The sequence below is a fragment of the Falco biarmicus genome, unplaced genomic scaffold, assembly GCF_023638135.1.
Source record: "Falco biarmicus isolate bFalBia1 unplaced genomic scaffold, bFalBia1.pri scaffold_405, whole genome shotgun sequence".
Lineage (NCBI taxonomy): Eukaryota > Metazoa > Chordata > Aves > Falconiformes > Falconidae > Falco > Falco biarmicus.
Window position 1 is genome coordinate 3,137 of NW_026611955.1, and position 24,868 is coordinate 28,004.

Sequence of the window (24,868 nt, forward strand, 5' to 3'; positions counted from 1 at the left end):
GGCTATGGGGGCTATCAGGTGGCGGGGCTATTGGAGGGAGGGGCTGTCGGGTGGGCAGGGTTATCGGGGGTGGGGCTATTTTGGGCCCCTCCCCCCACCTTCTCTCTTCTTTTTCTTTTTTTTTATTTTTTTTTTTTTTTTTTGTGTCCCCCCCCCCCCCCCAGCAGCCCCGAGGTGCGGACCCCCCCCCACCGCCGCTGCCTGACGTGAGACCCCGCCCCCTCCCCCCAGCTTCCGGGGGGGGGTCGGGACCCCCCCCAGCCCCTCCCCCCACCATGGCCGACCCCATCATGACCTCTTCGACGACCCCAACCTCTTCGGCGGCCTGGACCCCCTGGCGGACGAGACCTTCGCGCCCCCCCCCCCACCACCCCCACCCCGACCCCATCGAAGAAGCTTTAGGCCTGGCGGGGGCTTTAGACCCCCCCCCGCCCCACCCCCCCCCCCGACCCCCCTGCCCCTCCCCCGCCCCCCCCCGAAGCCCCACAACCCCCCCCCGAAGCCCCCCACCCCCCCCCGCCCCCCCCCCACCCCGAGCAGGAGGTCCTCAGCCAGGGCAACCCCTTCATGGGGGTGGCCACCACCCTGCCCCCCACCCCCTCCCCCTCCCCCTCCTCCTCGGGGGTCGCCCCCCCCCCCCAAAATCGTCATCCTCAAAGCCCCCCCCGGGGGACGACCGCGGGGGGCCCCTCCCCCACCCCGCCCAGTCAACCGGTGTCCCGCCGGGGGGGGCGACCACCCCCAACGGGGGGAAGGTGACATTCGCCAAGGTCTTGACCGGGACCCCCCAACTTCGACCCGGTATTTCCATCGTTACCGGTAACGCGGGCGACGGTTTTAACTGGGAAAGTGACGCCGGTAACTGGGACGGGGGGGACAACCGGGACCGGCACCTCCCCCACCGCTGCCACCGTCCATCGCTTGGTCCAACCTGGAAGACCCGTCAAGCAGTTGGTCTTACAACCGGTCAAGGCTGGGGGGCCGGGACCCCCCTAAAACCCGCCGTCACCCTGACGTCGGCGCCGGCGCAGGTGACCGGGGGTGGGGGAGGGGCTTTGGGGGGGGTGGGGGGGTCCTCAAGGTCAAGGGGATCTCCTGGGGTGGGGGTCTGTGGGGGTGGGGGGCTCAGGGGGTGGGTTGGTGGACCTTCAGGGAACGGTGGTGGCCCTCAAGGTCAAGGGGATCTCCTGGGGTGGGGGTCTGTGGGTTGGGGGACTTCAGGATGAAGTGGGGGTGGTCCTCAAGGTCAAGGGGATCTTCTGGGGTGGGGTTGGGGGGCTCAGGGGGTGGGTTGGTGGACCTTCAGGGAACGGTGGTGGCCCTCAAGGTCAAGGGGATCTCCTGGGATGGGGTTGGGGGCTCAGGGGTGGGTTGGTGGACCTTCAGGGAACGGTGGTGGCCCTCAAGGTCAAGGGGATCTCCTGGGGTGGGGTTTTGTGGGGGTGGGGGGCTCAGGGGGTGGTTTGGGGGTCTTCAGGATGAAGTGGTGGTCCTCAAGGTCAAGAGGATCCGTTGGGTTTGGGAGATCCTCGGAGGTCACCACCCAGCACCGAGGTCCTCAAACTTCTTGAGATCCTCAGCGTCGGGGTCCCCGGCCGTAGCCACGTCTTGGGGCTCAAGGTCGATGTCATGGGAGGTCCCCTGGGGTCTCCAGAGGTCCCGTGGCCGTGCTGACCCCTCCCGTTTTAACGCTCTTTTTTTTGTCTCCGTAGGGTGAATCGAAGCGCATCACGTTGGTCCTCCAGCAGCCCCCCGGTGGTGGCGCCCCCCCGGGCCAGCGCCACGTGGTGTTGGGTAGCCTGCCCGGCAAGATCGTTCTTCAGGGCAAACCAACTGGCCGCCCTGGGCCAAGCCAAAGGGACCCCAGGCCAACCCGCCAAGGTGGTCACCATCCAACTCCAGGTCCAACAACCCCCCGCCGGCCAAGCGGGGACCCCCCAGAAGATCCAGCTTCTCCAACAACCTCCCGGCGCTGGCGGGCAAGCGGCTCCGGTGGCCGTCTCCTCCGTGCCGCAGGTGGTGGGGAGCGCGGGGCAGAGGTTGACGGTGCCGTTGAAGGTGGTTCTTCAACCTCAGGTGAGAAGTTGGGGGGGGGGGCGGGGGGGAGGGGGATGGTGAGGAGCTTCTGGGGGGTGGGTGTCTGGGAGTGGTCCTGGTGGTGTGTCCAAGTTGGCCGTGGTGGGCCCCAGATCCTGGTGGTGGTGGGCCCAGATCCTGGTTGTGGTGGGCCCCCAGGTCCCGGTGGTGGTGGGCCCCCAGATCCCGGTGGTGGTGGGCCCCCAGATCCCGGTGGTGGTGGGCCCCCAGATCCCGGTGGTGGTGGGCCCCCAGGTCCCGGTGGTGGTGGGCCCCCAGGTCCCGGTGGTGGTGGGCCCCCAGGTCCCGGTGGTGGTGGGCCCCCAGATCCCGGTGGTGGTGGGCCCCCAGGTCCTGGTGGTGGTGGGCCCAGAGGTCCCGGTTGTGGTGGGCCCAGAGGTCCCGGTTGTGGTGGGCCCCCAGATCCCGGTTGTGGTGGGCCCCCAGATCCCGGTTGTGGTGGGCCCCCAGATCCCGGTTGTGGTGGGCCCCAGATCCCGGTTGTGGTGGGCCCCAGATCCCGGTGGTGGTGGGCCCCAGATCCCGGTGGTGGTGGGCCCCAGATCCCGGTGGTGGTGGGCCCCAGATCCCGGTGGTGGTGGGCCCAGAGGTCCTGGTGGTGGTGGGCCCCCAGGTCCTGGTGGTGGTGGGCCCCCAGATCCTGGTTGGCCGTGGTGGGCCCCCAGATCCTGGTTGGCCGTGGTGGGCCCCCAGATCCTGGTTGGCCGTGGTGGGCCCCCAGATCCAGATCCTGGTTGGCCGTGGTGGGCCCCCAGATCCTGGTTGGCCGTGGTGGGCCCCCAGATCCTGGTTGGCCGTGGTGGGCCCCGAGGTCCTGGCTGGCCGTGGTGGGCCCCCAGATCCTGGTTGGCCGTGGTGGGCCCCCAGGTCCTGGTTGGCCGTGGTGGGCCCCCAGGTCCTGGTTGGCCGTGGTGGGCCCCCAGGTCCTGGTTGGCCGTGGTGGGCCCCCAGGTCCTGGTTGGCCGTGGTGGGCCCGAGATCCTGGTTGGCCATGGTGGGCCCCCAGATCCTGGTTGGCCGTGGTGGGCCCCCAGATCCTGGTTGGCCGTGGTGGGCCCCCAGATCCTGGTTGGCCCGTGGTGGGCCCCCAGATCCTGGTTGGCCATGGTGGGCCCCCAGATCCTGGTTGGCCGTGGTGGGCCCCAGATCTTGGGTTGTTGCCTCCCCCTGTGATCTCCGTCCCACCGCGGCTGTCGCCTCCTCCCGCAGGCCGGTTCCTCTCAGGGCGGCTCCCCGGGCCTGTCGGTGGTGAAGGTGCTGAGCACCAGCGAGGTGGCCGCCTTGGCCACCCCCGGCTCGCGGGGCGCCTCGGAGGAGAGCCGCAAGCTGGAGCACCAGAAGAAGCAGGAGAAAGCCAACCGCATCGTCGCCGAAGCCATCGCCCGCGCCCGAGCCCGCGGCGAGCAGAACATCCCCCGCGTCCTCAACGAGGACGAGCTGCCCAGCGTCCGGCCCGAGGAGGAAGGCGAGCGGAAGCGCCGGCGGAAGGGGCCCGGCGACCGCGGTGGGGCCAAGGAGGAGAGACCTCGCAAGGGCAAGGGGCAAGGTGGCTCCGGCAAGAGCAAGGGGCGCAGCAAACCCAGGTGAGATGTCCTCAGCTCCCCCGAAGCGGGGGAGGGGGGGAGGGGGGGTGGCCTTGGTGGTGGCACCCAGCTCGGGGGGCTTCGGTGGTGCCCACCCCTGGTGGTCTTCAGGCACTTGGGGTCTTCAGCTGTGGTTCTGTTGGGCCCCAACCTTGGGCTTGGCCTTCACCCAACCGTGGTGTCCGTGGCCTTCACCCAACCGCGGTGTCCGTGGCCTTCACCCAACCGCGGTGTCCGTGGCCTTCACCCAACCGCGGTGTCCGTGGCCTTCACCCAACCGCGGTGTCCGTGGCCTTCACCCAACTGCGGTGTCCGTGGCCTTCACCCAACTGCGGTGTCCGTGGCCTTCACCCAACCGCGGTGTCCGTGGCCTTCACCCAACCGCGGTGTCCGTGGCCTTCACCCAACTGCGGTGTCCGTGGGCCTTCACCCAACCGCGGTGTCCGTGGCCTTCACCCAACCGCGGTGTCCGTGGCCTTCACCCAACCGCGGTGTCCGTGGCCTTCACCCAACCGCGGTGTCCGTGGCCTTCACCCAACCGCGGTGTCCGTGGCCTTCACCCAACCGCGGTGTCCGTGGCCTTCACCCAACCGCGGTGTCCGTGGCCTTCACCCAACCGCGGTGTCCGTGGCCTTCACCCAACCGCGGTGTCCGTGGCCTTCACCCAACCGCGGTGTCCGTGGCCTTCACCCAACCGCGGTGTCCGTGGCCTTCACCCAACCGCGGTGTCCGTGGCCTTCACCCAACCGTGGTGTCCGTCCGTGGCCATCACCCAACCGCGGTGTCCGTCCGTGGCCTTGGCCCAACCGCGGTCTCCCTGGTCCCCCCCCAACCTTGGTCTTGGCCTTCACCCAACCGTGGCCTCCGTGGTCTCCCCCCAACCTTGGTCTTGGCCTTCACCCAACCGCGGTCTCCCTGGTCCCCCCCCAACCTTGGTCTTGGCCTTCACCCAACCGCGGCCTCCGTGGTCTCCCCCCAACCTTGGTCTTGGCCATCACCCAACCGTGGCCTCCGTGGTCTCCCCCCAACCTTGGTCTTGGCCATCACCCAACCTTGGTCTTGGCCATCACCCAACCGCGGCCTCTGTGGCCTTGGCCCAACCACGGTCTCCCTGGTCTCCCCCCCAACATTGGTCTTGGCCATCACCCAACCGCGGCCTCCGTGGTCTCCCCCCAACCTTGGTCTTGGCCTTCACCCAACCGCGGCCTCCGTGGCCTTCACCCCTCGCCCCGTTCTTCCCCACCCCCCGGCCTTGTTCCACCACCCCTTGGCCGTGGCTCTTGACCCCGAGGAGGTCCCCCTCCCCCCTCCCCCCCCCCCCCCCCTGACGCCTCCCCTCCCCCCCCCCCGCCAGCACCATCACCCCCGTGGTGGGCAAGAAGCGGAAGCGCAACGCCTCCTCCGACAACTCGGACGCCGAGGTGATGCCGGCGGCGTCGCCGCGGGAGGAAGAAGAAACCAGCGTGCAGGTAACGGCGACGCGGCCCGCGCTGCTCCGCGCGACGCCGACGCGGCGACCGCCTCATCCCGTCCCCGTCTGTCCTCTCCAGAAGCGCAGGTCCAACCGGCAGGTCAAGCGGAAGAAGTACACGGAGGACTTGGACATCAAGATCACCGACGATGAGGAGGATGAAGAACTTGACGTGACGGGGCCGGTGAGACCTGAGCAGCCACCGGTCCCGCAGCCGCCAGCCCCGGAGCCGGAGCCAGAGGGCGAGACCCTGCCCTCCATGCAGTTTTTTGTGGTGGGTGGTCTTCTGGGATGGTTTCCCTGGTGGCCACCAGCCGCTCCTACGGATGTGGTGCCCGGGGATGGTGCCCGTGGGGGTCTTGGTGGCATCTGGAGGGGTTTGGGCTCACCCCGTGGTGCCCGTGGGGGTCTTGGTGGCATCTGGAGGGGTTTGGGGTCAGCCCGTGGTGCCCGTGGGGGTCTTGGTGGCATCTGGAGGGGTTTGGGCTCAGCCTGTGGTGCCCATGGGGGTCTTGGTGGCATCTGGAGGGGTTTGGGCTCACCCCGTGGTGCCCATGGGGGTCTTGGTGGCATCTGGAGAGGTTGGGCTCACCCCATGGCCCAGGGATGGTGCCCGTGGGGGTTTTGGTGGCATCTCGAGGGGTTTGGGCTCACCCTGTGGTGCCCATGGGGGTCTTGGTGGCATCTGGAGAGGTTTGGGCTCACCCCGTGGTGCCCATGGGGGTCTTGGTGGCATCTGGAGAGGTTGGGCTCACCCCATGGCCCAGGGATGGTGCCCGTGGGGGTTTTGGTGGCATCTCGAGGGGTTTGGGCTCACCCTGTGGTTCCCGTGGGGGTCTTGGTGGCATCTCGAGGGGTTTGGGCTCATCCTGTGGTGCCCATGGGGGTCTTGGTGGCATCTGGAGGGGTTTGGGCTCACCCCGTGGTGCCCCTGGGGGACTTGGTGGCACCTGGAGAGGTTTGGGCTCACCCCATGGCCCAGGGATGGTGCCCGTGGGGGTTTTGGTGGCATCTCGAGGGGTTTGGGCTCACCCCGTGGTGCCCGTGGGGGTCTTGGTGGCATCTGGAGAGGTTTGGGTCCGTGGTGTCCACCATCCCTTCTCACCGTCATCTTCATCTTTTCTCCTCCCCGCCTCCAGGAGAACCCCAGTGAGGAGGACGCCGCCATCGTGGACAAGGTCCTCTCCATGCGGGTGGTGAAGAAGGAGGTGAGGAACCCCCGTGGTGGCCGTGGTGGCCGTGGCGGTGGTGGTGGGTGGGCCTTTTGCCGACGTCCCACCTGTATCTCCCACAGCTTCCGTCGGGGCAGTTGACCGAGTCGGAGGAGTTCTTCGTCAAGTACAAGAACTAGTAGGTGGCCCCGGTGAAGGATCTTGCTTTGGGTGGGGTCGGGTGGCCCTTTGGACCTCTGCCACCCATGGGGTGGGCTCCTGGTGGTGCTCCAGCGTTGGGTTGAAGGTCCACCGACCCGGTTCTCCACACGAGGTGGCTCTTGGAGAACTTTTTTTTTTGCCGACGTTGCTTTCGGTCAACCCCGAGTAGCTTCGTGGTGGAGGGAGGGGTGGGGTGGGGTGGGATGACTCTTTGTCCCCCCCTGTCCCATCCCCCCCACCCCCCCCAGTTCCTACCTCCACTGCGAGTGGGCCACCATCGACCAGCTGGAGAAGGACAAGAGGATCCACCAGAAGCTGAAGCGTTTCAAAACCAAGATGACTCAGATGCGACACTTCTTCCACGAGGTGCTGGGGGTGGGGCGGGGGTGGGGGGGTCGCGTCGCTCTTGGTGGCATCTGGAGGGGTTTGGGCTCATGCCGTGGTGCCCATGGGGGGGCTTGGTGGCATCTGGAGGGGTTTGGGCTCACCCTGTGGTGCCCGTGGGGGGTCTTGGTGGCATCTGGAGGGGTTTGGGCTCACCCTGTGGTGCCCAGGGATGGTGCCTGTGGGGGTCTTGGTGGCATCTGGAGGGGTTTGGGCTCACCCCGTGGTGCCCCATGGGGGACTTGGTGGCATCTGGAGAGGTTTGGGCTCACCAGGTGGTGCCCGTGGGGGTCTTGGTGGCATCTGGAGGGGTTTGGGCTCAGCCTGTGGTGCCCAGGGATGGTGCCTGTGGGGGTCTTGGTGGCATCTGGAGGGGTTTGGGCTCACCCCGTGGTGCCCAGGGATGGTGCCCCTGGGGGTCTTGGTGGCATCTGGAGAGGTTTGGGCGCACCCCGTGGCCCAGGGATGGTGCCCATGAGGTTCTTGGTGGCATCTGGAGAGGTTTGGGCTCACCCTGTGGTGCCCATGAGGTTCTTGGTGGCATCTGGAGAGGTTTGGGCTCACCCTGTTGTGCCTGTGGGGGGTCTTGGTGGCATCTGGAGAGGTTTGGGCTCACCCCATGGCCCAGGGATGGTGCCCATGAGGTTCTTGGTGGCATCTGGAGGGGTTTGGGCTCACCCTGTGGTGCCCATGAGGTTCTTGGTGGCATCTGGAGGGGTTTGGGCTCACCCTGTGGTGCCCATGAGGTTCTTGGTGGCATCTGGAGGGGTTTGGGCTCACCCTGTGGTGCCTGTGGGGGGTCTTGGTGGCATCTGGAGAGGTTTGGGCTCACCCCGTGGCCCAGGGATGGTGCCCATGAGGTTCTTGGTGGCATCTGGAGAGGTTTGGGCTCAGCCTGTGGTGCCCATGAGGTTCTTGGTGGCATCTGGAGAGGTTTGGGCTCACCCTGTTGTGCCTGTGGGGGGTCTTGGTGGCATCTGGAGAGGTTTGGGCTCACCCCATGGCCCAGGGATGGTGCCCATGAGGTTCTTGGTGGCATCTGGAGGGGTTTGGGCTCACCCTGTGGTGCCCATGAGGTTCTTGGTGGCATCTGGAGGGGTTTGGGCTCACCCCATGGCCCAGGGATGGTGCCCATGAGGTTCTTGGTGGCATCTGGAGGGGTTTGGGCTCACCCTGTGGTGCCCATGAGGTTCTTGGTGGCATCTGGAGGGGTTTGGGCTCACCCTGTGGTGCCCATGAGGTTCTTGGTGGCATCTGGAGGGGTTTGGGCTCACCCTGTGGTGCCTGTGGGGGGTCTTGGTGGCATCTGGAGAGGTTTGGGCGCACCCCGTGGCCCAGGGATGGTGCCCATGAGGTTCTTGGTGGCATCTGGAGAGGTTTGGGCTCAGCCTGTGGTGCCCATGAGGTTCTTGGTGGCATCTGGAGAGGTTTGGGCTCACCCTGTTGTGCCTGTGGGGGGTCTTGGTGGCATCTGGAGGGGTTTGGGCTCACCCCGTGGCCCAGGGATGGTGCCCGTGAGGTTCTTGGTGGCATCTGGAGAGGTTCGGGGCACCGCTCACCGCCCCTCCCCCATCTCGCCCCCCCCCCTCCCCCCTTCCAAAGGATGAAGAACCTTTCAACCCCGACTACGTCGAGGTGGACCGCATCTTGGACGAGTCCCACAGCGTCGACAAGGACAACGGGGAGGTGAGCGGGGAGGTGGAACCGGGGGCCGACGGTGACCTCCTGGTCCCCAAACCGCCCCTCCCCCACCTCGGTGACATTTTTTTTTTTTTTTTTTTTTTTTTTTTTTTTTTTTTTTGGTGGTTGTCCCATTTCTGGTGGCAGCCGGTGGTCTACTACTTGGTCAAGTGGTGCTCCTTGCCCTACGAGGACAGCACGTGGGAGCTGAAGGAGGACGTGGACGAGGGGAAGATCGGCGACTTCAAACGCATCCAAGCCCGACACCCCGAGCTCAAACGCTTGGTGAGAAGGTCTTCTCCTCCCACCCCACCCCACCCCAGGGTTTGGTCCACCACCACCATCATCTCCCACCTTTTTTTTTTTTTTTTCTTCTCAGCCCCGTCCCCAAGCCGGTTCCTGGAAGAAGCTGGAGTTGTCCCACGAGTACAAGAACCACAACCAGCTCCGCGAGTATCAACTGGAAGGGGTCAACTGGTTGCTCTTCAACTGGTACAACAGGCCAGTGGGGGAAGGGCAGATGGGGGGGTGGAGGACACGTGGGATGGACGTTTCCACCACCTTCCCAACTGGTACAACGGGCCGGCGGGGGAAGGGCAGCCGGGGGGGTGGAGGACACGTGGGATGGACAGTTCCACCACCTTCCCAACTGGTACAACGGGCCGGCGGGGGAAGGGCAGCTGGGGGGGTGGAGGACACGTGGGATGGACGGTTCCACCACCTTCCCAACTGGTACAACGGGCCGGCGGGGGAAGGGCAGCTGGGGGGGTGGAGGACACGTGGGATGGATGGTTCCACCACCTTCCAACCCCCGCCGGTCGCCTCCCCGCAGGCAGAACTGCATCCTGGCCGACGAGATGGGTTTGGGGAAGACCATCCAGTCCATCGCTTTCCTCCAAGAGGTCTACAACGTGGGCATCCGCGGTCCGTTCCTGGTCATCGCGCCGCTTTCCACCATCACCAACTGGGAACGGGAGTTCAACACCTGGACGGAGATGAACAGCATCGTCTACCACGGCAGCTTGGCCTCGCGGCAGATGATCCAGCAGTACGAGATGTACTGCAAGGACTCGCGGGTAAAAACCCGGTGGCTTTTCTTCTCCAAGGTCACCCATGTGGTCCTCCAGGTTCTTCCGAGCTTTTTTGGGGGTTGAGGTTGGTGGTCCCCACCACCAGAACTTCACCTCTTCTCCACCCTTTCAGGGTCGTCTCATCCCCGGGGCCTACAAATTCGACGCGCTCATCACCACCTTCGAGATGATCCTCTCCGACTGCCCCGAGCTGCGGGAGATCGAGTGGCGGTGCGTCATCATCGACGAGGCCCACCGCCTGAAGAACCGCAACTGCAAGCTCCTCGACAGCCTCAAGCACATGGACCTGGTGAGAGGCCCGGTGGACAACTCTTCTCCTCGCGGCGGGGCGAAACGGGGGGGCCTGGAGGTGCCGCTGGGGGTCTTGGTGGCATCTCGAGGGGTTTGGGCTCACCCCGTGGTGCCCCTGGGGGTCTTGGTGGCACCTGGAGAGGTTTGGGCTCACCCCGTGGTGCCCGTGGGGGTCTTGGTGGCATCTGGAGAGGTTTGGGCTCACCCCGTGGTGCCCAGGGATGGTGCCCGTGGGGGTCTTGGTGGCATCTGGAGAGGTTTGGGCTCACCCCGTGGTGCCCGTGGGGGTCTTGGTGGCATCTGGAGAGGTTTGGGCTCACCCCGTGGCCCAGGGATGGTGCCCCTGGGGGTCTTGGTGGCATCTGGAGAGGTTTGGGCTCAGCCTGTGGTGCCCGTGGGGGTCTTGGTGGCATCTCGAGGGGTTTGGGCTCACCAGGTGGTGCCCGTGGGGGTCTTGGTGGCATCTGGAGGGGTTTGGGCTCACCCTGTGGTGCCCGTGGGGGTCTTGGTGGCATCTGGAGGGGTTTGGGCTCACCCCGTGGTGCCCGTGGGGGACTTGGTGGCATCTGGAGAGGTTTGGGCTCACCCCGTGGCCCAGGGATGGTGCCCATGAGGTTCTTGGTGGCATCTGGAGGGGTTTGGGCTCACCCCGTGGTGCCCGTGGGGGTCTTGGTGGCATCTGGAGAGGTTTGGGCTCACCCCGTGGCCCAGGGATGGTCCTGAAGGTGCCTGTGGGGTCTTGGTGGGACCTGGAGGTGTTGGGGCACGTCCCCTGCCTTCCACCTCCCAACCACGCCCCGACGTTCTGCACCTCCTGGTCCTCAGGAGCACAAAGTCCTGCTGACGGGCACCCCGCTCCAGAACACGGTGGAAGAGCTCTTCAGCCTCCTGCACTTTCTGGAACCTTCTCAGTTCCCTTCCGAAGCCGAGTTCCTCAAAGACTTTGGTGATCTCAAGACGGAGGAGCAGGTGAGGACATCAGGAGGACCTGGGACCCTTCCCTGGGCACCCGCGTCCTGCCCGAACCGCCGGTGACTTCTCCCCGCTCGTCCCACCTGCAGGTGCAGAAGCTCCAGGCCATCCTCAAACCCATGATGCTCCGTCGGTTGAAGGAGGACGTGGAGAAGAACCTGGCGCCCAAACAGGAGACCATCATCGAGGTGGAGTTGACCAACATCCAGAAGAAATATTACCGGGCCATCCTGGAGAAGAACTTCTCCTTCCTCTCCAAAGGCGCCGGTCACACCAACATGCCCAACCTGCTCAACACCATGATGGAGCTGCGCAAGTGCTGCAACCACCCCTACCTCATCAACGGTGAGGACCCGGCGGTGGCCCAGGGTGGCCCTTGTCCTCCCGCTGCTGGCGGACAACCCCGGGGGTCAACGCCGCCCCATCCCTGCTCCTCCTGGTCTCGCCCACCTTTCCACCGAGGACCTGGTGGCCTCTGGTGGCATCGTGGCGATGGAGGTCCACCAGCCCGTCTACTCGGGCTTCGGTGCCCCCTCAAGTCTCGCTGCGGGTGGGGGCGTCTCCTGAGGAGATCGCGCCCGCCACCCCACCGATGGTCTCTTCTCCACCCAACAGGCGCGGAGGAGAAGATCTTGGCCGAGTTCCGGGAGTCGTGTCACCACCACGTCCCCCACGACTTCCACCTCCAGGCCATGGTCCGCTCGGCCGGCAAGCTGGTGCTCATCGACAAGCTGCTGCCCAAGCTGAAGGCCGGCGGCCACAAGGTGCTCATCTTCTCCCAGATGGTCCGCTGTCTCGACATCTTGGAGGACTACCTCATCCAGAAGAGGTAAGAGGTGGCGCCACGGGGTCACCTTCGGGTGGTCTTCCAAGGGGAAGGGGGCCAGGAGGTCTTGGGGTGGAGGTCTTCCAGGAGGCCTTTGGAAGGAGGGTTTTCCAGGAGGTCTTGGGGTGGAGGTCTTCCAAGAGGAACGGGGTGTGGAGGTCTTGGGGAGGAGGTCTTCCAGGAGGTCTCGGGGTGGAGGTCTTCCACGAGGAACGGGGCCAGGAGGTCTTGGGGAGGAGGTCTTCCAAGAGGAACGGGGCCAGGAGGACTCAGGGTGGAGATCTTCCAGAAGGTCTTGGGGTGGAGGTCTTCCAAGAGGAACAGGGCCAGGAGGTCTCGGGGAGGAGGTCTTCCAGAAGGTCTCGGGGAGGAGGTCTTCCAGAAGGTCTCGGGGAGGAGGTCTTCCAGAAGGTCTCGGGGAGGAGGTCTTCCAAGAGGAACAGGGCCAGAAGGTCTTGGGGTGGAGGTCTTCCAGGAGGTCTTGGGGAGGAGGTCTTCCAGAAGGTCTTGGGGTGGAGGTCTTCCAGGAGGAACGGGGCCAGGAGGTCTTGGGGAGGAGGTCTTCCAGGAGGAACGGGGCCAGGAGGTCTTGGGGTGGAGGTCTTCCAAGAGGAACGGGGCCAGGAGGTCTTGGGGTGGAGGTCTTCCAGGAGGAACGGGGCCAGGAGGTCCTGGGGTGGAGGTCTTCCAGGAGGCCTTTGGAAGGAGGTCTTCCAAGAGGAACAGGGCCAGGAGGTCTTCCAGGAGGTCTTGGGGTGGAGGTCTTCCAAGAGGAATGGGGCCAGGAGGTCTTGGGGTGGAGGTCTTCCAGAAGGTCTTGGGGTGGAGGTCTTCCAGGAGGTCTTGGGGAGGAGGTCTTCCAGGAGGTCTTGGGGTGGAGGTCTTCCATGAGGAACGGGGTGTGGAGGTCTTGGGATGGAGATCTTCCAGGAGGTCTTGGGACGAAGATCTTCCAGGAGGTCTTGGGAAGAAGATCTTCCAGGAGGTCTTGGGAAGAAGATCTTCCAAGGGGAACGGGGCCAGGAGGTCTCGGGGTGGAGGTCTTCCAAGGGAACCTTCAGGCCCTCGGTGAACGTGGTTTTGGGGACCTCGTAGGTACCTCTACGAGCGGATCGATGGGCGCGTCCGCGGCAACCTGCGCCAAGCCGCCATCGACCGCTTCAGCAAGCCCGACTCGGACCGCTTCGTCTTCCTGCTCTGCACGCGGGCGGGCGGCCTGGGCATCAACCTCACCGCCGCCGACACCTGCATCATCTTCGATTCCGACTGGAACCCCCAGAACGACCTCCAGGTTGGGCCACCGCGTCCGCCGCGCCGCCCTGGGCTCGGCGGGGCGTCACCTTCCGTGCGCGTCGTGACCCGCCGTCGTCGTCTTCTTCTTCCAGGCGCAAGCGCGGTGCCACCGGATCGGGCAGAGCAAAGCGGTCAAGGTCTACAGGCTCATCACGCGCAACTCCTACGAGCGCGAGATGTTCGACAAGGCCAGCCTCAAGCTGGGCCTGGACAAGGCCGTGCTGCAGTCCATGAGCGGCCGCGAGGGCAACATCGCGGGGGGTGAGCGGTCTTCTGAGGGGAGCCGGGCCAGGAGGTCCTGGGGTGGAGGTCTTCCAAGAGGAACGGGGTGTGGAGGCCCTGGGGTGGAGGTCTTCCATGAGGAACGGGGCCAGGAGGTCTTGGGGAGGAGATCTTCCAGGAGGAACAGGGTGTGGAGGCCCTGGGGTGGAGGTCTTCCAGGAGGAACAGGGTGTGGAGGCCCTGGGGTGGAGGTCTTCCAGGAGGAACGGGGCCAGGAGGTCTCGGGGTGGAGGTCTTCCAAGAGGAACGGGGCCAGGAGGTCCTGGGGTGGAGGTCTTCCAGGAGGAACGGGGCCAGGAGGTCTTGGGGTGGAGGTCTTCCAAGAGGAACAGGGTGTGGAGGTCTTGGGGTGGAGGTCTTCCAGGAGGAACAGGGTGTGGAGGCCCTGGGGTGGAGGTCTTCCAGGAGGAACGGGGCCAGGAGGTCTCGGGGTGGAGGTCTTCCATGAGGAACGGGGCCAGGAGGTCCTGGGGTGGAGGTCTTCCAGGAGGAACGGGGCCAGGAGGTCTTGGGGAGGAGGTCTTCCAGGAGGAACGGGGTGTGGAGGCCCTGGGGTGGAGGTCTTCCATGAGGAACGGGGCCAGGAGGCCTTGGGGTGGAGGTCTTGCAGGAGGAACGGGGCCAGGAGGTCTTGGGGTGGAGGTCTTCCAGGAGGAACAGGGTGTGGAGGCCCTGGGGTGGAGGTCTTCCAAGAGGAACGGGGCCAGGAGGTCTTGGGGAGGAGGTCTTCCAGGAGGAACAGGGTGTGGAGGTCCTGGGGTGGAGGTCTTCCAGGAGGAACGGGGCCAGGAGGTCTTGGGGTGGAGGTCTTCCAAGAGGAACGGGGCCAGGAGGTCTTGGGGAGGAGGTCTTCCAGGAGGAACAGGGTGTGGAGGCCCTGGGGTGGAGGTCTTCCAAGAGGAACGGGGCCAGGAGGTCTTGGGGAGGAGATCTTCCAAGAGGAACAGGGTGTGGAGGTCTTGGGGTGGAGGTCTTCCATGAGGAACGGGGCCAGGAGGTCTTGGGGAGGAGGTCTTCCAGGAGGAACAGGGTGTGGAGGCCCTGGGGTGGAGGTCTTCCAAGAGGAACGGGGCCAGGAGGTCCTGGGGAGGAGATCTTCCAAGAGGAACAGGGTGTGGAGGTCTTGGGGTGGAGGTCTTCCATGAGGAACGGGGCCAGGAGGTCTTGGGGAGGAGGTCTTCCAGGAGGAACAGGGTGTGGAGGCCCTGGGGTGGAGGTCTTCCAAGAGGAACGGGGCCAGGAGGTCTTGGGGAGGAGATCTTCCAAGAGGAACAGGGTGTGGAGGTCTTGGGGTGGAGGTCTTCCAAGAGGAACGGGGCGTAGAGGTCCTGGGGTGGAGGTCTTCCAAGAGGAACAGGGTGTGGAGGTCCTGGGGTGGAGGTCTTCCAAGAGGAACGGGGCCAGGAGGTCCTGGGGTGGAGGTCTTCCAAGAGGAACGGGGCCAGGAGGTCTTGGGGTGGAGGTCTTCCAAGAGGAACGGGGCCAGGAGGTCCTGGGGTGGAGGTCTTCCAAGAGGAACGGGGCCAGGAGGTCTTGGGGAGGAGGTCTTCCAGGAGGAACGGGGCCAGGAGGACTCAGGGTGGAGATCTTCCAGAAGGTCTTGGGGTGGAGGTCTTCCATGAGGAACGGGGCCAGGAGGTCTTGGGGTGGAGGTCTGCCAGGAGGTCTTGGGGTGGAGGTCTGCCAGGAGGTCTTGGGGTGGAGGTCTTCCAGGAGGAACGGGGCCAGGAGGTCTTGGGGTGGAGGTCTTCCAAGAGGAACGGGGCCAGGAGGTCCTGGGGTGGAGGTCTTCCAGGAGGTCTTGGGGAGGAGGTCTTCCAAGAGGAACAGGGCCAGGAGGTCTTGGGGTGGAGGTCTTCCAGGAGGTCTTGGGGTGGAGGTCTTCCATGAGGAACGGGGCGTGGAGACCTTGTAGAATCGGTTCTCCAAGGGAAGTGGGGCCTGGAGACCCTGTGGATTGGGTCCTTCATGAGAAACCCGGTTTGAAGACCACGGTGATGGAGACCTTCCGAGCCTGGAGACCTTGGGGACGGGGTTGTCCGAGGGGGACGGGGCGTGAAGAACCTCATCCTGAGGGACGTAGGTCTTGGAGATGGTTTGGGTGGGAGGAGAACCTCAGGGGTTTGGACCACCATCCTGGCCGGCTGCCTCACCCCACGTTGTCCCCGTCTTCTCCACCCCCACCGGCAGATCCAGCAGTTCTCCAAGAAGGAGATCGAGGACCTGCTGCGCAAGGGGGCCTACGCGGCCATCATGGAAGAAGACGATGAAGGTTCCAAGTTCTGCGAGGAGGACATCGACCAGATTCTTCTGCGCCCGCACCACCACCATCACCATCGAGAGCGAGGGAAGGGGTCCACCTTCGCCAAGGTATCTCCGAAGGTCCCTTCCCACCACGGTGGTGGGGTGGAGGGGAGGGGGGAGGACATCTTCCTTCTGGGAGGTCCTCCAAGGTCTCCCAACTCTTGGTGTCCATCCCAGGCGAGCTTCGTGGCTTCCGAGAACCGCACGGACATCGCCTTGGATGACCCCAACTTCTGGCAGAAGTGGGCCAAGAAAGCCGACCTGGACCTGGACCTTCTCAACAGCAAGGTGGTGGTGAATGGTGGGGGGAGGGGGGTGGTCCGCGGGGGTCGTCGGACTCGGTTCCTGACGGATCTTCTGGCCTCCAGAACAACCTGGTGATCGACACGCCGCGGGGTGCGCAAGCAGACGCGCCACTTCAGCACGTTACGGGACGACGACCTGGTGGAGTTCTCGGACCTGGAGAGCGAAGACGAGGAGAAACCCGAGGTCCAGGCGGTCACGACCGGCACCACCACGCCCTGCACCACGCCTACGGCCGCACCGACTGCTTCCGCGTGGAGAAACATCTCCTGGTCTACGGGTGAGGACGGGCTTGGGGCCACCTCTGCTCTGGTGGCAACCACAGGGAGGTTCTCGGTCCCAGGTCTGCTCTGGTGGCAACCACAGGGAAGTTCTTGGTGGAGATAATGGACCAAGTCTGGGTCCAGGTCTGCTGTGGTGGCAACCACAGGGAAGTTCTTGGTGGAGATGATGGACCAAGTCTGGGTCTAGGTCTGCTGTGGTGGCAACCACAGGGAAGTTCTTGGTGGAGATGATGGACCCAGTTTAGGTCCACCTCTGCTGTGGTGGCAACCACAGGGAAGTTCTCAGAGATAATGAACCAAGTCTGGGTCCAGGTCTGCTGTGGTGGCAACCACAGGGAAGTTCTTGGTGGAGATAATGGACCAAGTCTATCTCCAAGTGTGCTGTGGTGGCAACCACAGGGAGGTTCTTGGTGGAGATGATGGACCCAGTTTAGGTCCAGGTCTGCTGTGGTGGCAACCACAGGGAAGTTCTTGGTGGAGATGATGGACCCAGTTTCGGTCCAGGTCTGCTGTGGTGGCAACCACAGGGAGGTTCTCGGTCCCAGGTCTGCTCTGGTGGCAACCACAGGGAAGTTCTTGGTGGAGATGATGGACCCAGTTTAGGTCCAGCTCTGCTGTGGTGGCAACCACAGGGAGGTTCTTGGTGGAGATAATGGACCAAGTCTGGCTCCAGGTGTGCTGTGGTGGCAACCACAGGGAAGTTCTTGGTGGAGATAATGGACCAAGTCTATCTCCAGCTCTGCTGTGGTGGCAACCACAGGGAAGTTCTTGGTGGAGATGATGGACCAAGTCTATCTCCAGCTCTGCTGTGGTGGCAACCACAGGGAGGTTCTTGGTGGAGATGATGGACCCAGTTTCGGTCCAGGTCTGCTGTGGTGGCAACCACAGGGAAGTTCTCAGAGATCGTGGACCCAGTTTAGGTCCAGGTCTTCTGTGGTGGCAACCACAGGGAGGTTCTCGCTCCCAGCTCTGCTGTGGTGGCAACCACCAGCAGATGTTTTTGGAGAGAGCAGACCAGCTAACGGTTCTTCTGGTGGCCACCACGAGCAGACGCTCAGTGGAGGTGGCCCCTGGGAGGTGAAGGAACCGCTGACCTCCGCCCCGTGTCTTCTACCCGCAGGTGGGGCCGCTGGCGGGAGATCTTGTCCCACGGGCGCTTCAAGCGGCGCCTCTCGGAGCGGGACGTGGAGACCATCTGCCGGGCCATCTTGGTCTACTGCCTCCTCCACTACCGCGGCGACGAGAACATCAAGGGCTTCATCTGGGACCTCATCAGCCCCAGCGAGAACGGCAAGGCCAAGGAGCTCCAGAACCACTCGGGTGAGGCTTCTGCGGCACCTTGGGGACAACCGAGGACCTTCTCGGGTCCTTGCTGTGGTGGCAACCACTGGGAGGTTCTTGGTGGAGACGATGGATCCAGTTTTGGTCCAGCTCTGCTGTGGTGGCAACCACAGGGAGGTTCTTGGTGGAGATGATGGACCCAGTTTCGGTCCAGGTCTGCTGTGGTGGCAACCACAGGGAGGTTCTTGGTCCCAGCTCTGCTGTGGTGGCAACCACAGGGAAGTTCTTGGTGGAGATGATGGACCCAGTTTAGGTCCAGGTCTGCTGTGGTGGCAACCACAGGGAGGTTCTTGGTGGAGATGATGGACCAAGTCTATCTCCAGGTGTGCTGTGGTGGCAACCACAGGGAAGTTCTTGGTGGAGATGATGGACCCAGTTTAGGTCCAGGTCTGCTGTGGTGGCAACCACAGGGAGGTTCTTGGTCCCAGCTCTGCTGTGGTGGCAACCACAGGGAAGTTCTTGGTGGAGATCATGGACCCACTTTAGGTCCAGCTCTGCTGTGGTGGCAACCACAGGGAGGTTCTTGGTGGAGATGATGGACCCAGTTTAGGTCCAGGTCTGCTGTGGTGGCAACCACAGGGAGGTTCTTGGTCCCAGCTCTGCTGTGGTGGCAACCACAGGGAAGTTCTTGGTGGAGATGATGGACCCAGTTTAGGTCCAGCTCTGCTGTGGTGGCAACCACAGGGAAGTTCTTGGTGGAGATGATGGACCCAGTTTAGGTCCAGGTCTGCTGTGGTGGCAACCACAGGGAGGTTCTTGGTGGAGATGATGGACCAAGTCTATCTCCAGGTGTGCTGTGGTGGCAACCACAGGGAAGTTCTTGGTGGAGATGATGGACCAAGTCTATCTCCAGGTGTGCTGTGGTGGCAACCACAGGGAAGTTCTCAGAGATGCTGGACCGAGTCTATCTCCAGTTGTGCGGTGGTGGCAACCAGCAGCAGATGTTCGCTGGAGTCAACCGCGACGTTCTTCACCTTTTGCTCCGTCCTTCTTCTCCAGGACTTTCCATCCCGGTTCCTCGTGGTCGCAAGGGCAAGAAGGTCAAGTCCCAAAGCACCTTTGATGTCCACAAGGCCGAGTGGATCCGCAAGTACAACCCCCGACACCCTCTTCCAAGACGAGAGCTACAAGAAGCACCTCAAGCACCAGTGCAACAAGTGGGTGGAGGTCCTCCTCGGAGGTCTTCTTCTCCTTGACCTCCCGGAGGTGCCTCCGGGTTGGGTTGACCTCCCTTTGTCCCACCCATCTTCTCCCAGGGTTCTGCTGAGGGTGCGGATGCTCTACTACCTGCGGCAGGAGGTCATCGGGGACCAGGCGGAGAAGGTGCTGGCGGGAGCGGTGGCCAGGTGAGGCCGTAGGACCTTGCGTGGAGGTTCTCCGGGTCTTCTCTGGGGAGTCTTGGGGTGCTCCAGACCTTCTTGGAGGTTCTCCAGGACTTCCTTGTGGAGTCTTGGGGTGCTCCAGACCTTCTTTGAGGTTCTCCAGGACTTCCTTGTGGAGCCTTGGAGGTTCTCCAGACCTTCTTGGAGGTTCTCCAGACCTTCTTGGAGGTTCTCCAGACCTTCTTGGAGGTTCTCCAGACCTTCTTGGAGGTTCTCCGGACCTTCTTGGAGGTTCTCCAGACCTTCTCTGGGGAGTCTTGGGGTGCTCCAGCCCACCTTTGAGGTTCTCCAGACCTTCTCTGGGGAGTCTTGGGGTGCTCCAGACCTTCTTGGAGGTTCTCCAGACCTTCTCTGGGGAGTCTTGGGTGCTCCAGACCATCTTGGAGGTTCTCCAGAACTTCCTTGAGGAGTCTTGGGGTGCTCCAGCCCACCTTGGAGGTTCTCCAGACCTTCTCTGGGGAGTCTTGGGGTGCTCCAGACCACCTTGGAGGTTCTCCAGACCTTCTCTGGGGAGTCTTGGGTGCTCCAGACCATCGTGGAGGTTCTCCAGACCTTCTCTGGGGTGTCTTGGGGTGCTCCAGACCTTCTTGGAGGTTCTCCAGAACTTCCTTGTGGAGTCTTGGGGTGCTCCAGCCCACCTTTGAGGTTCTCCAGACCTTCTCTGGGGAGTCTTGGGGTGCTCCAGACCTTCTTGGAGGTTCTCCAGACCTTCTCTGGGGAGTCTTGGGGTGCTCCAGACCTTCTTGGAGGTTCTCCAGACCTTCTCTGGGGAGTCTTGGGGTGCTCCTAACCACCTTTGAGGTTCTCCAGACCTTCTCTGGGGAGTCTTGGGGTGCTCCAGACCACCTTTGAGGTTCTCCAGACCTTCTCTGGGGAGTCTTGGGGTGCTCCAGCCCACCTTTGAGGTTCTCCAGACCTTCTCTGGGGAGTCTTGGGGTTCTGCAGACCATCGTGGAGGTTTTCCAGACCTTCTCTGGGGAGTCTTGGGGTGCTCCAGACCTTCTTGGAGGTTCTCCAGACCTTCTCTGGGGGGTCTTGGGGTGCTCCAGACCTTCTTGGAGGTTCTCCAGAACTTCCTTGTGGAGTCTTGGGGTGCTCCAGCCCACCTTGGAGGTTCTCCAGACCTTCTCTGGGGAGTCTTGGGGTGCTCCAGACCACCTTTGAGGTTCTCCAGACCTTCTCTGGGGAGTCTTGGGGTGCTCCAGACCTTCTTGGAGGTTCTCCAGACCTTCTCTGGGGAGTCTTGGGGTGCTCCAGACCTTCTTAGAGGTTCTCCAGAACTTCCTTGAGGAGTCTTGGGGTGCTCCAGACCATCGTGGAGGTTCTCCGGACCTTCTCTGGGGAGTCTTGGGGTGCTCCAGACCTTCTTGGAGGTTCTCCAGAACTTCCTTGAGGAATCTTGGGGTGCTCCAGCCCACCTTGGAGGTTCTCCAGACCTTCTCTGGTGTCTCCAGGGGTGCTCAGGCCCCGCTTTGGGGGTTCCCCTGACCCCCTCCCCCATTTCTGTCCCCCCTTTCCAGCGAGATCGACATCTGGTTCCCGCTGGTGGAGCAGCTGGAGGTGCCGACGGCGTGGTGGGACGCCGAAGCCGACAAATCCCTCCTCATCGGGGTCTTCAAACATGGTACGTTGCCGGTGGGGGCGGGGCGGGGCGGAGACACTTTTTGGGGTGAAATCCAGCAGAATTGGGGTCGTGACGGTGCGTGTGTCCCCCCCCCCCTTTTTTTTTTTTTTTTTTTTGGGGGGGTGGGGTGGGGTGGGGACAGGCTACGAGAAGTACAACACCATGCGCGCCGACCCCGCGCTCTGCTTCCTGGAGAAGGCCGGCCGCCCCGACGAGAAGGCTATCGCTGCCGAGCAGCGCTTGGACGTCGGGGAGGGGGTGAGTCCCCGGGGGTCCCCGCACACCTTGGAGGTTCTCCAGATCTTCTCTGGGGGGTCTTGAGGTTCTCCAGATCTTCTTTGGGGAGGTTTGGGGTGCTCCAGACCACCTTGGAGGTTCTCCAGATCTTCTCTGGGGGGTCTTGAGGTTCTCCAGATCTTCTTTGGGGAGGTTTGGGGTGCTCCGGACCACCTTGGAGGTTCTCCAGATCTTCTCTGGGAGTCTTGGGGTGCTCCAGACCACCTTGGAGGTTCTCCAGATCTTCTCTGGGGAGTCTTGGGGTGCTCTAGACCACCTTTGGGGTTCTCCAGACCTTCTCTGGGGAGTCTTGGGGTGCTCCAGACCACCTTGGAGGTTCTCCACATCTTCTTTGTGGAGGTTTGGGGGTGCTCTAGACCACCTTTGGGGTTCTCCAGACCTTCTCTGGGGGGTCTTGGGGTGCTCCAGACCACCTTGGAGGTTCTCCAGATCTTCTTTGTGGAGGTTTGGGGTGTTCTAGACCACCTTTGGGGTTCTCCAGACCTTCTCTGGGGAGTCTTGGGGTGCTCCAGACCACCTTGGAGGTTCTCCAGACCTTCTTTGTGGAGTCTTGGGGTGCTCCAGACCACCTGTGAGGTTCTCCAGACCTTCTTTGTGGTGTCTTGGGGAGCTCCAGACCTTCTTGGAGGTTCTCCAGACCTTCTCTGGGGGGTCTTCAGGTGCTCCAGACCACTTTTGAGGTGCTCCAGACCTTCTTTGGGGAGTCTTGGGGAGCTCCAAACCACCTTTGTGGTTCTCCAGACCTCCTTTGAGGTGTCTTGAGGTTCTCCAGCCCCTCTTTGGGGTGTTTTTTGGTCCTCCAGCCCACCTTTGAGGTTCTCCAGACCCTTTTTTGTGGTGTTTTGGGGTGCCCCAGCCCCGCTTTGTGGTGTGTCCCCCCCCCCCCCCACCCCCCCCACCCCCCCAAAATTTCTGAGGTGCCGCTGATGACCACGCCATGCTAATACTGACCGGCGCGTGGCCGGGCTGAGTTGACCATCCTGACCTGCTGAGGCGCCCCGTGGTTTGGTGGTGGTGGTGGGGACGTGGGTTTTGGGGGGGGAGGGGGAGGTTCCTGTGGGTTTTGGGGGGGGGGGGGGGGGGGATGGGTCCTTATTTTGTGTGTGTGGGGGGGTGTTCCCCCCTCCGTGCCCCTCCCCCAGCGTGGATTTCGACAAGGACTGCGAGGACCCCGAGTACAAACCCCTCCCGGGGGTGGCCAAGGAGGTGGACGACGAGGTGAGAAGTTGGGGGTGGGGTGGGGGACACACCACCTGTACCCCTCCCCCACCCCCCCCCACCCCCCCTTCAAATCTATACGTGTCCCCCCCTCTATATGCACCCCCATGAGGGGGGGGGGATGGGGGATGGAGGTGACCCTGCTGCCCCCCCTCCCCCACCAGGCGGACCCCCTGATGCTGCTGGACGAGGAGATCTCGGTGGTGGACGGGGATGAAGGTAAGTCTATAGGGTCCCCCTGGTCCTATAGGGTCCCCCTGGTCCTATAGGGTCCCCCTGGTCCTCTAGGGCTGCCCCTATAGACACCCACCCCCACCCCCCACCCCCAGCCCTGTAGGGTGGCTCTGCCCTGCAGCCCTGTGGGACCTCAGGAGATCTGTAGGAACCTCAGGAGATCCGTAGGAACCTGAGGAGATCCGTAGGAACCTCAGGAGATCCATGGGGACCCCGGGGGGGTCTCATGGGAAGCTCAGGAGATCCGTAGGAATTTCAGGAGATCCATAGGACCCCAGGGGGCTCATGGGAACCTGAGGAGATCCGTGGGAACCTGAGGAGATCCGTAGGAACCTGAGGAGATCCGTAGGAACCTGAGGAGATCTGTAGGAACCTCAGGAGATCCATGGGGACCCCGGGGGGGTCTCATGGGAAGCTCAGGAGATCCGTAGGAATTTCAGGAGATCCATAGGACCCCAGGGGGCTCATGGGAACCCCAGGAGATCCTTAGGAACCTGAGGAGATCCTTAGGAACCTGAGGAGATCTGTAGGGCCCCAGGAGGTTTTATGGGAGCCCCGAGGAGATCCATAGGAACCTCAGGAGATCCATAGGACCCCAGGGGGCTCATGGGAACCTCAGGAGATCATAGGATCCCAGGGGGCTCATGGGACCCTCAGGAGATCCATGGGAACCTCAGGAGATCCATGGGAACCCCAGGAGATCCTTAGGAACCTGAGGAGACCCATAGGGTCCCGGGAGGTTTTATGGGACGCTGAGGAGATCCGTAGGAACCTCAGGAGATCTGTAGGAACCTCAGGAGATCCATAGGACCCCAGGGGGGCTCATGGGACCCTGAGGAGATCCATAGGAACCCGGGAGATCTGTAGGGCCCCAGGAGGTTTTATGGGACCCCGAGGAGATCCGTAGGAGCCCCAGGAGCTCCATAGGAACCCGAGGAGGATCCATGGGACCCAGCAGATCTGTAGGACCCTAGGAGGTGTTATGGAACCCTGAGGAGATCATGGGACCCCAGGAGTTCCATAGGACCCTGGGGAGATCCGTAGGAACCTGGGGAGATCCATAGGACCCCAGGAGGTGTTATGGAACCCTGAGGAGATCGTGGGCCCTGGGGAGCTCCCTAGGAACCCGGGGAGATCCGTAGGACCCTGGGGAGATCCGTAGGACCCCAGGAGGTGTTACGGAACCCTGAGGAGATCGTGGGCCCCCAGGAGCTCCATAGGATCCTGGGGAGCTCCTTAGGAACCCAGGAGATCCGTAGGAACCCAGGAGATCCGTAGGAACCCAGGAGATCCGTAGGAACCCGTGGAGATCCGTAGGAACCTGGGGAGATCCGTAGGACCCCAGGAGGTGTTATGGAACCCTGAGGAGATCGTGGGCCTTGGGGAGCTCCGTAGGACCTTGGGGAGCTCCCTAGGAACCCAGGAGATCCGTAGGAACCCAGGAGATCCGTAGGAACCCGTGGAGATCCGTAGGAACCCGTGGAGATCCGTAGGAACCTGGGGAGATCCGTAGGAACCTGGGGAGATCTGTAGGAACCCGGGGAGATCTGTAGGACCCCGGGAGGTGTTATGGAACCCTGAGGAGATCGTGGGCCTTGGGGAGCTCCGTAGGACCTTGGGGAGCTCCCTAGGAACCCAGGAGATCCGTAGGAACCCGAGGAGATCCGTAGGAACCTGGGGAGATCCGTAGGACCCCAGGAGGTGTTATGGAACCCTGAGGAGATCGTGGGCCCTGGGGAGCTCCGTAGGACCTTGGGGAGCTCCCTAGGAACCCAGGAGATCCGTAGGAACCCGTGGAGATCTGTAGGAACGTGGGGAGATCCGTAGGAACCCGTGGAGATCTGTAGGACCCCGGGAGGTGTTATGGAACCCTGAGGAGATCGTGGGCCCCCAGGAGCTCCATGGGCCCCCAGGAGCTCCCCGGGACCCCGGGGGGCTGGTGGCCCCCCCTGACCCTCGCCCCTCCCCCCCCAGGCCAGCCCCCGCAGGCGGGCCAGCCGTTCTGGCCGGCGGGCTCGGTGCTGACGGCGCGGCTGCGGCGGCTGATCACGGCGTGCCAGCGCTCCTGCCAGCGCCAGCGGCTCCGCGGCGACGCGCCCGAGCGGGGCGAGCGACGGCGGCGACGCTCCGAGGCGGCCTGCAGGCTGCGGGAGATGGCGCGCAGGGAGAAGCAGCAGCGGTACGGGGCGGGGTGGGGGGGGGGTGGGGGCACCTACCCAAGGGTTGGGGTGCAGGACCTCCAGCCCTGGAGTTCTGGGGTCAGGAGACATCATCCATGGGGTTCTTGGGGTGCAGGACCTCCAGCCCTGGAGCTTTGGGCTTGAGGGACGTCATCCATGAGGTTCTTGGGGTGCAGGACCTCAATCCCTGGAGCTTTGGGGTTGAGGGACGTCATCCATGGGGTTCCTGGGGTGCAGGACCTCCAGCCCTGGAGCTTTGGGCTTGAGGGACGTCATCCATGGGGTTCTTGGGGTGCAGGACCTCAACTCCTGGAGTTTTGGGGTCAGGAGACATCATCCATGAGGTTTCTGAGGTGCA

The 24,868-nt window shown here is 63.5% G+C and overlaps 1 protein-coding gene across 1 annotated transcript in view; it reads left to right on the forward strand.

The window, feature by feature from the left end:
• Nucleotides 1–777: 777 nt before the first annotated feature.
• CHD8 (chromodomain helicase DNA binding protein 8) overlaps nucleotides 778–24,868 on the forward strand; it is a gene marked incomplete at both ends in the record, with an annotated part of 30,785 nt that continues 6,694 nt past the window's right edge. The window contains 34 exon segments of the mRNA XM_056326224.1: nucleotides 778–985; nucleotides 988–1,031; nucleotides 1,713–1,826; nucleotides 1,828–2,076; nucleotides 3,307–3,680; nucleotides 5,035–5,149; nucleotides 5,231–5,425; nucleotides 6,291–6,359; nucleotides 6,446–6,501; nucleotides 6,773–6,890; nucleotides 8,511–8,594; nucleotides 8,736–8,873; nucleotides 8,968–9,093; nucleotides 9,425–9,664; nucleotides 9,792–9,968; nucleotides 10,796–10,939; nucleotides 11,032–11,287; nucleotides 11,558–11,771; nucleotides 12,864–13,059; nucleotides 13,154–13,320; nucleotides 15,533–15,713; nucleotides 15,825–15,935; nucleotides 16,016–16,042; nucleotides 16,044–16,170; nucleotides 16,173–16,230; nucleotides 17,355–17,554; nucleotides 18,575–18,672; nucleotides 18,674–18,732; nucleotides 18,832–18,921; nucleotides 20,478–20,581; nucleotides 20,724–20,837; nucleotides 22,020–22,096; nucleotides 22,261–22,315; nucleotides 24,305–24,509. Of these exon segments, the coding sequence (XP_056182199.1) occupies nucleotides 778–985; nucleotides 988–1,031; nucleotides 1,713–1,826; nucleotides 1,828–2,076; nucleotides 3,307–3,680; nucleotides 5,035–5,149; nucleotides 5,231–5,425; nucleotides 6,291–6,359; nucleotides 6,446–6,501; nucleotides 6,773–6,890; nucleotides 8,511–8,594; nucleotides 8,736–8,873; nucleotides 8,968–9,093; nucleotides 9,425–9,664; nucleotides 9,792–9,968; nucleotides 10,796–10,939; nucleotides 11,032–11,287; nucleotides 11,558–11,771; nucleotides 12,864–13,059; nucleotides 13,154–13,320; nucleotides 15,533–15,713; nucleotides 15,825–15,935; nucleotides 16,016–16,042; nucleotides 16,044–16,170; nucleotides 16,173–16,230; nucleotides 17,355–17,554; nucleotides 18,575–18,672; nucleotides 18,674–18,732; nucleotides 18,832–18,921; nucleotides 20,478–20,581; nucleotides 20,724–20,837; nucleotides 22,020–22,096; nucleotides 22,261–22,315; nucleotides 24,305–24,509 (4,790 nt within the window).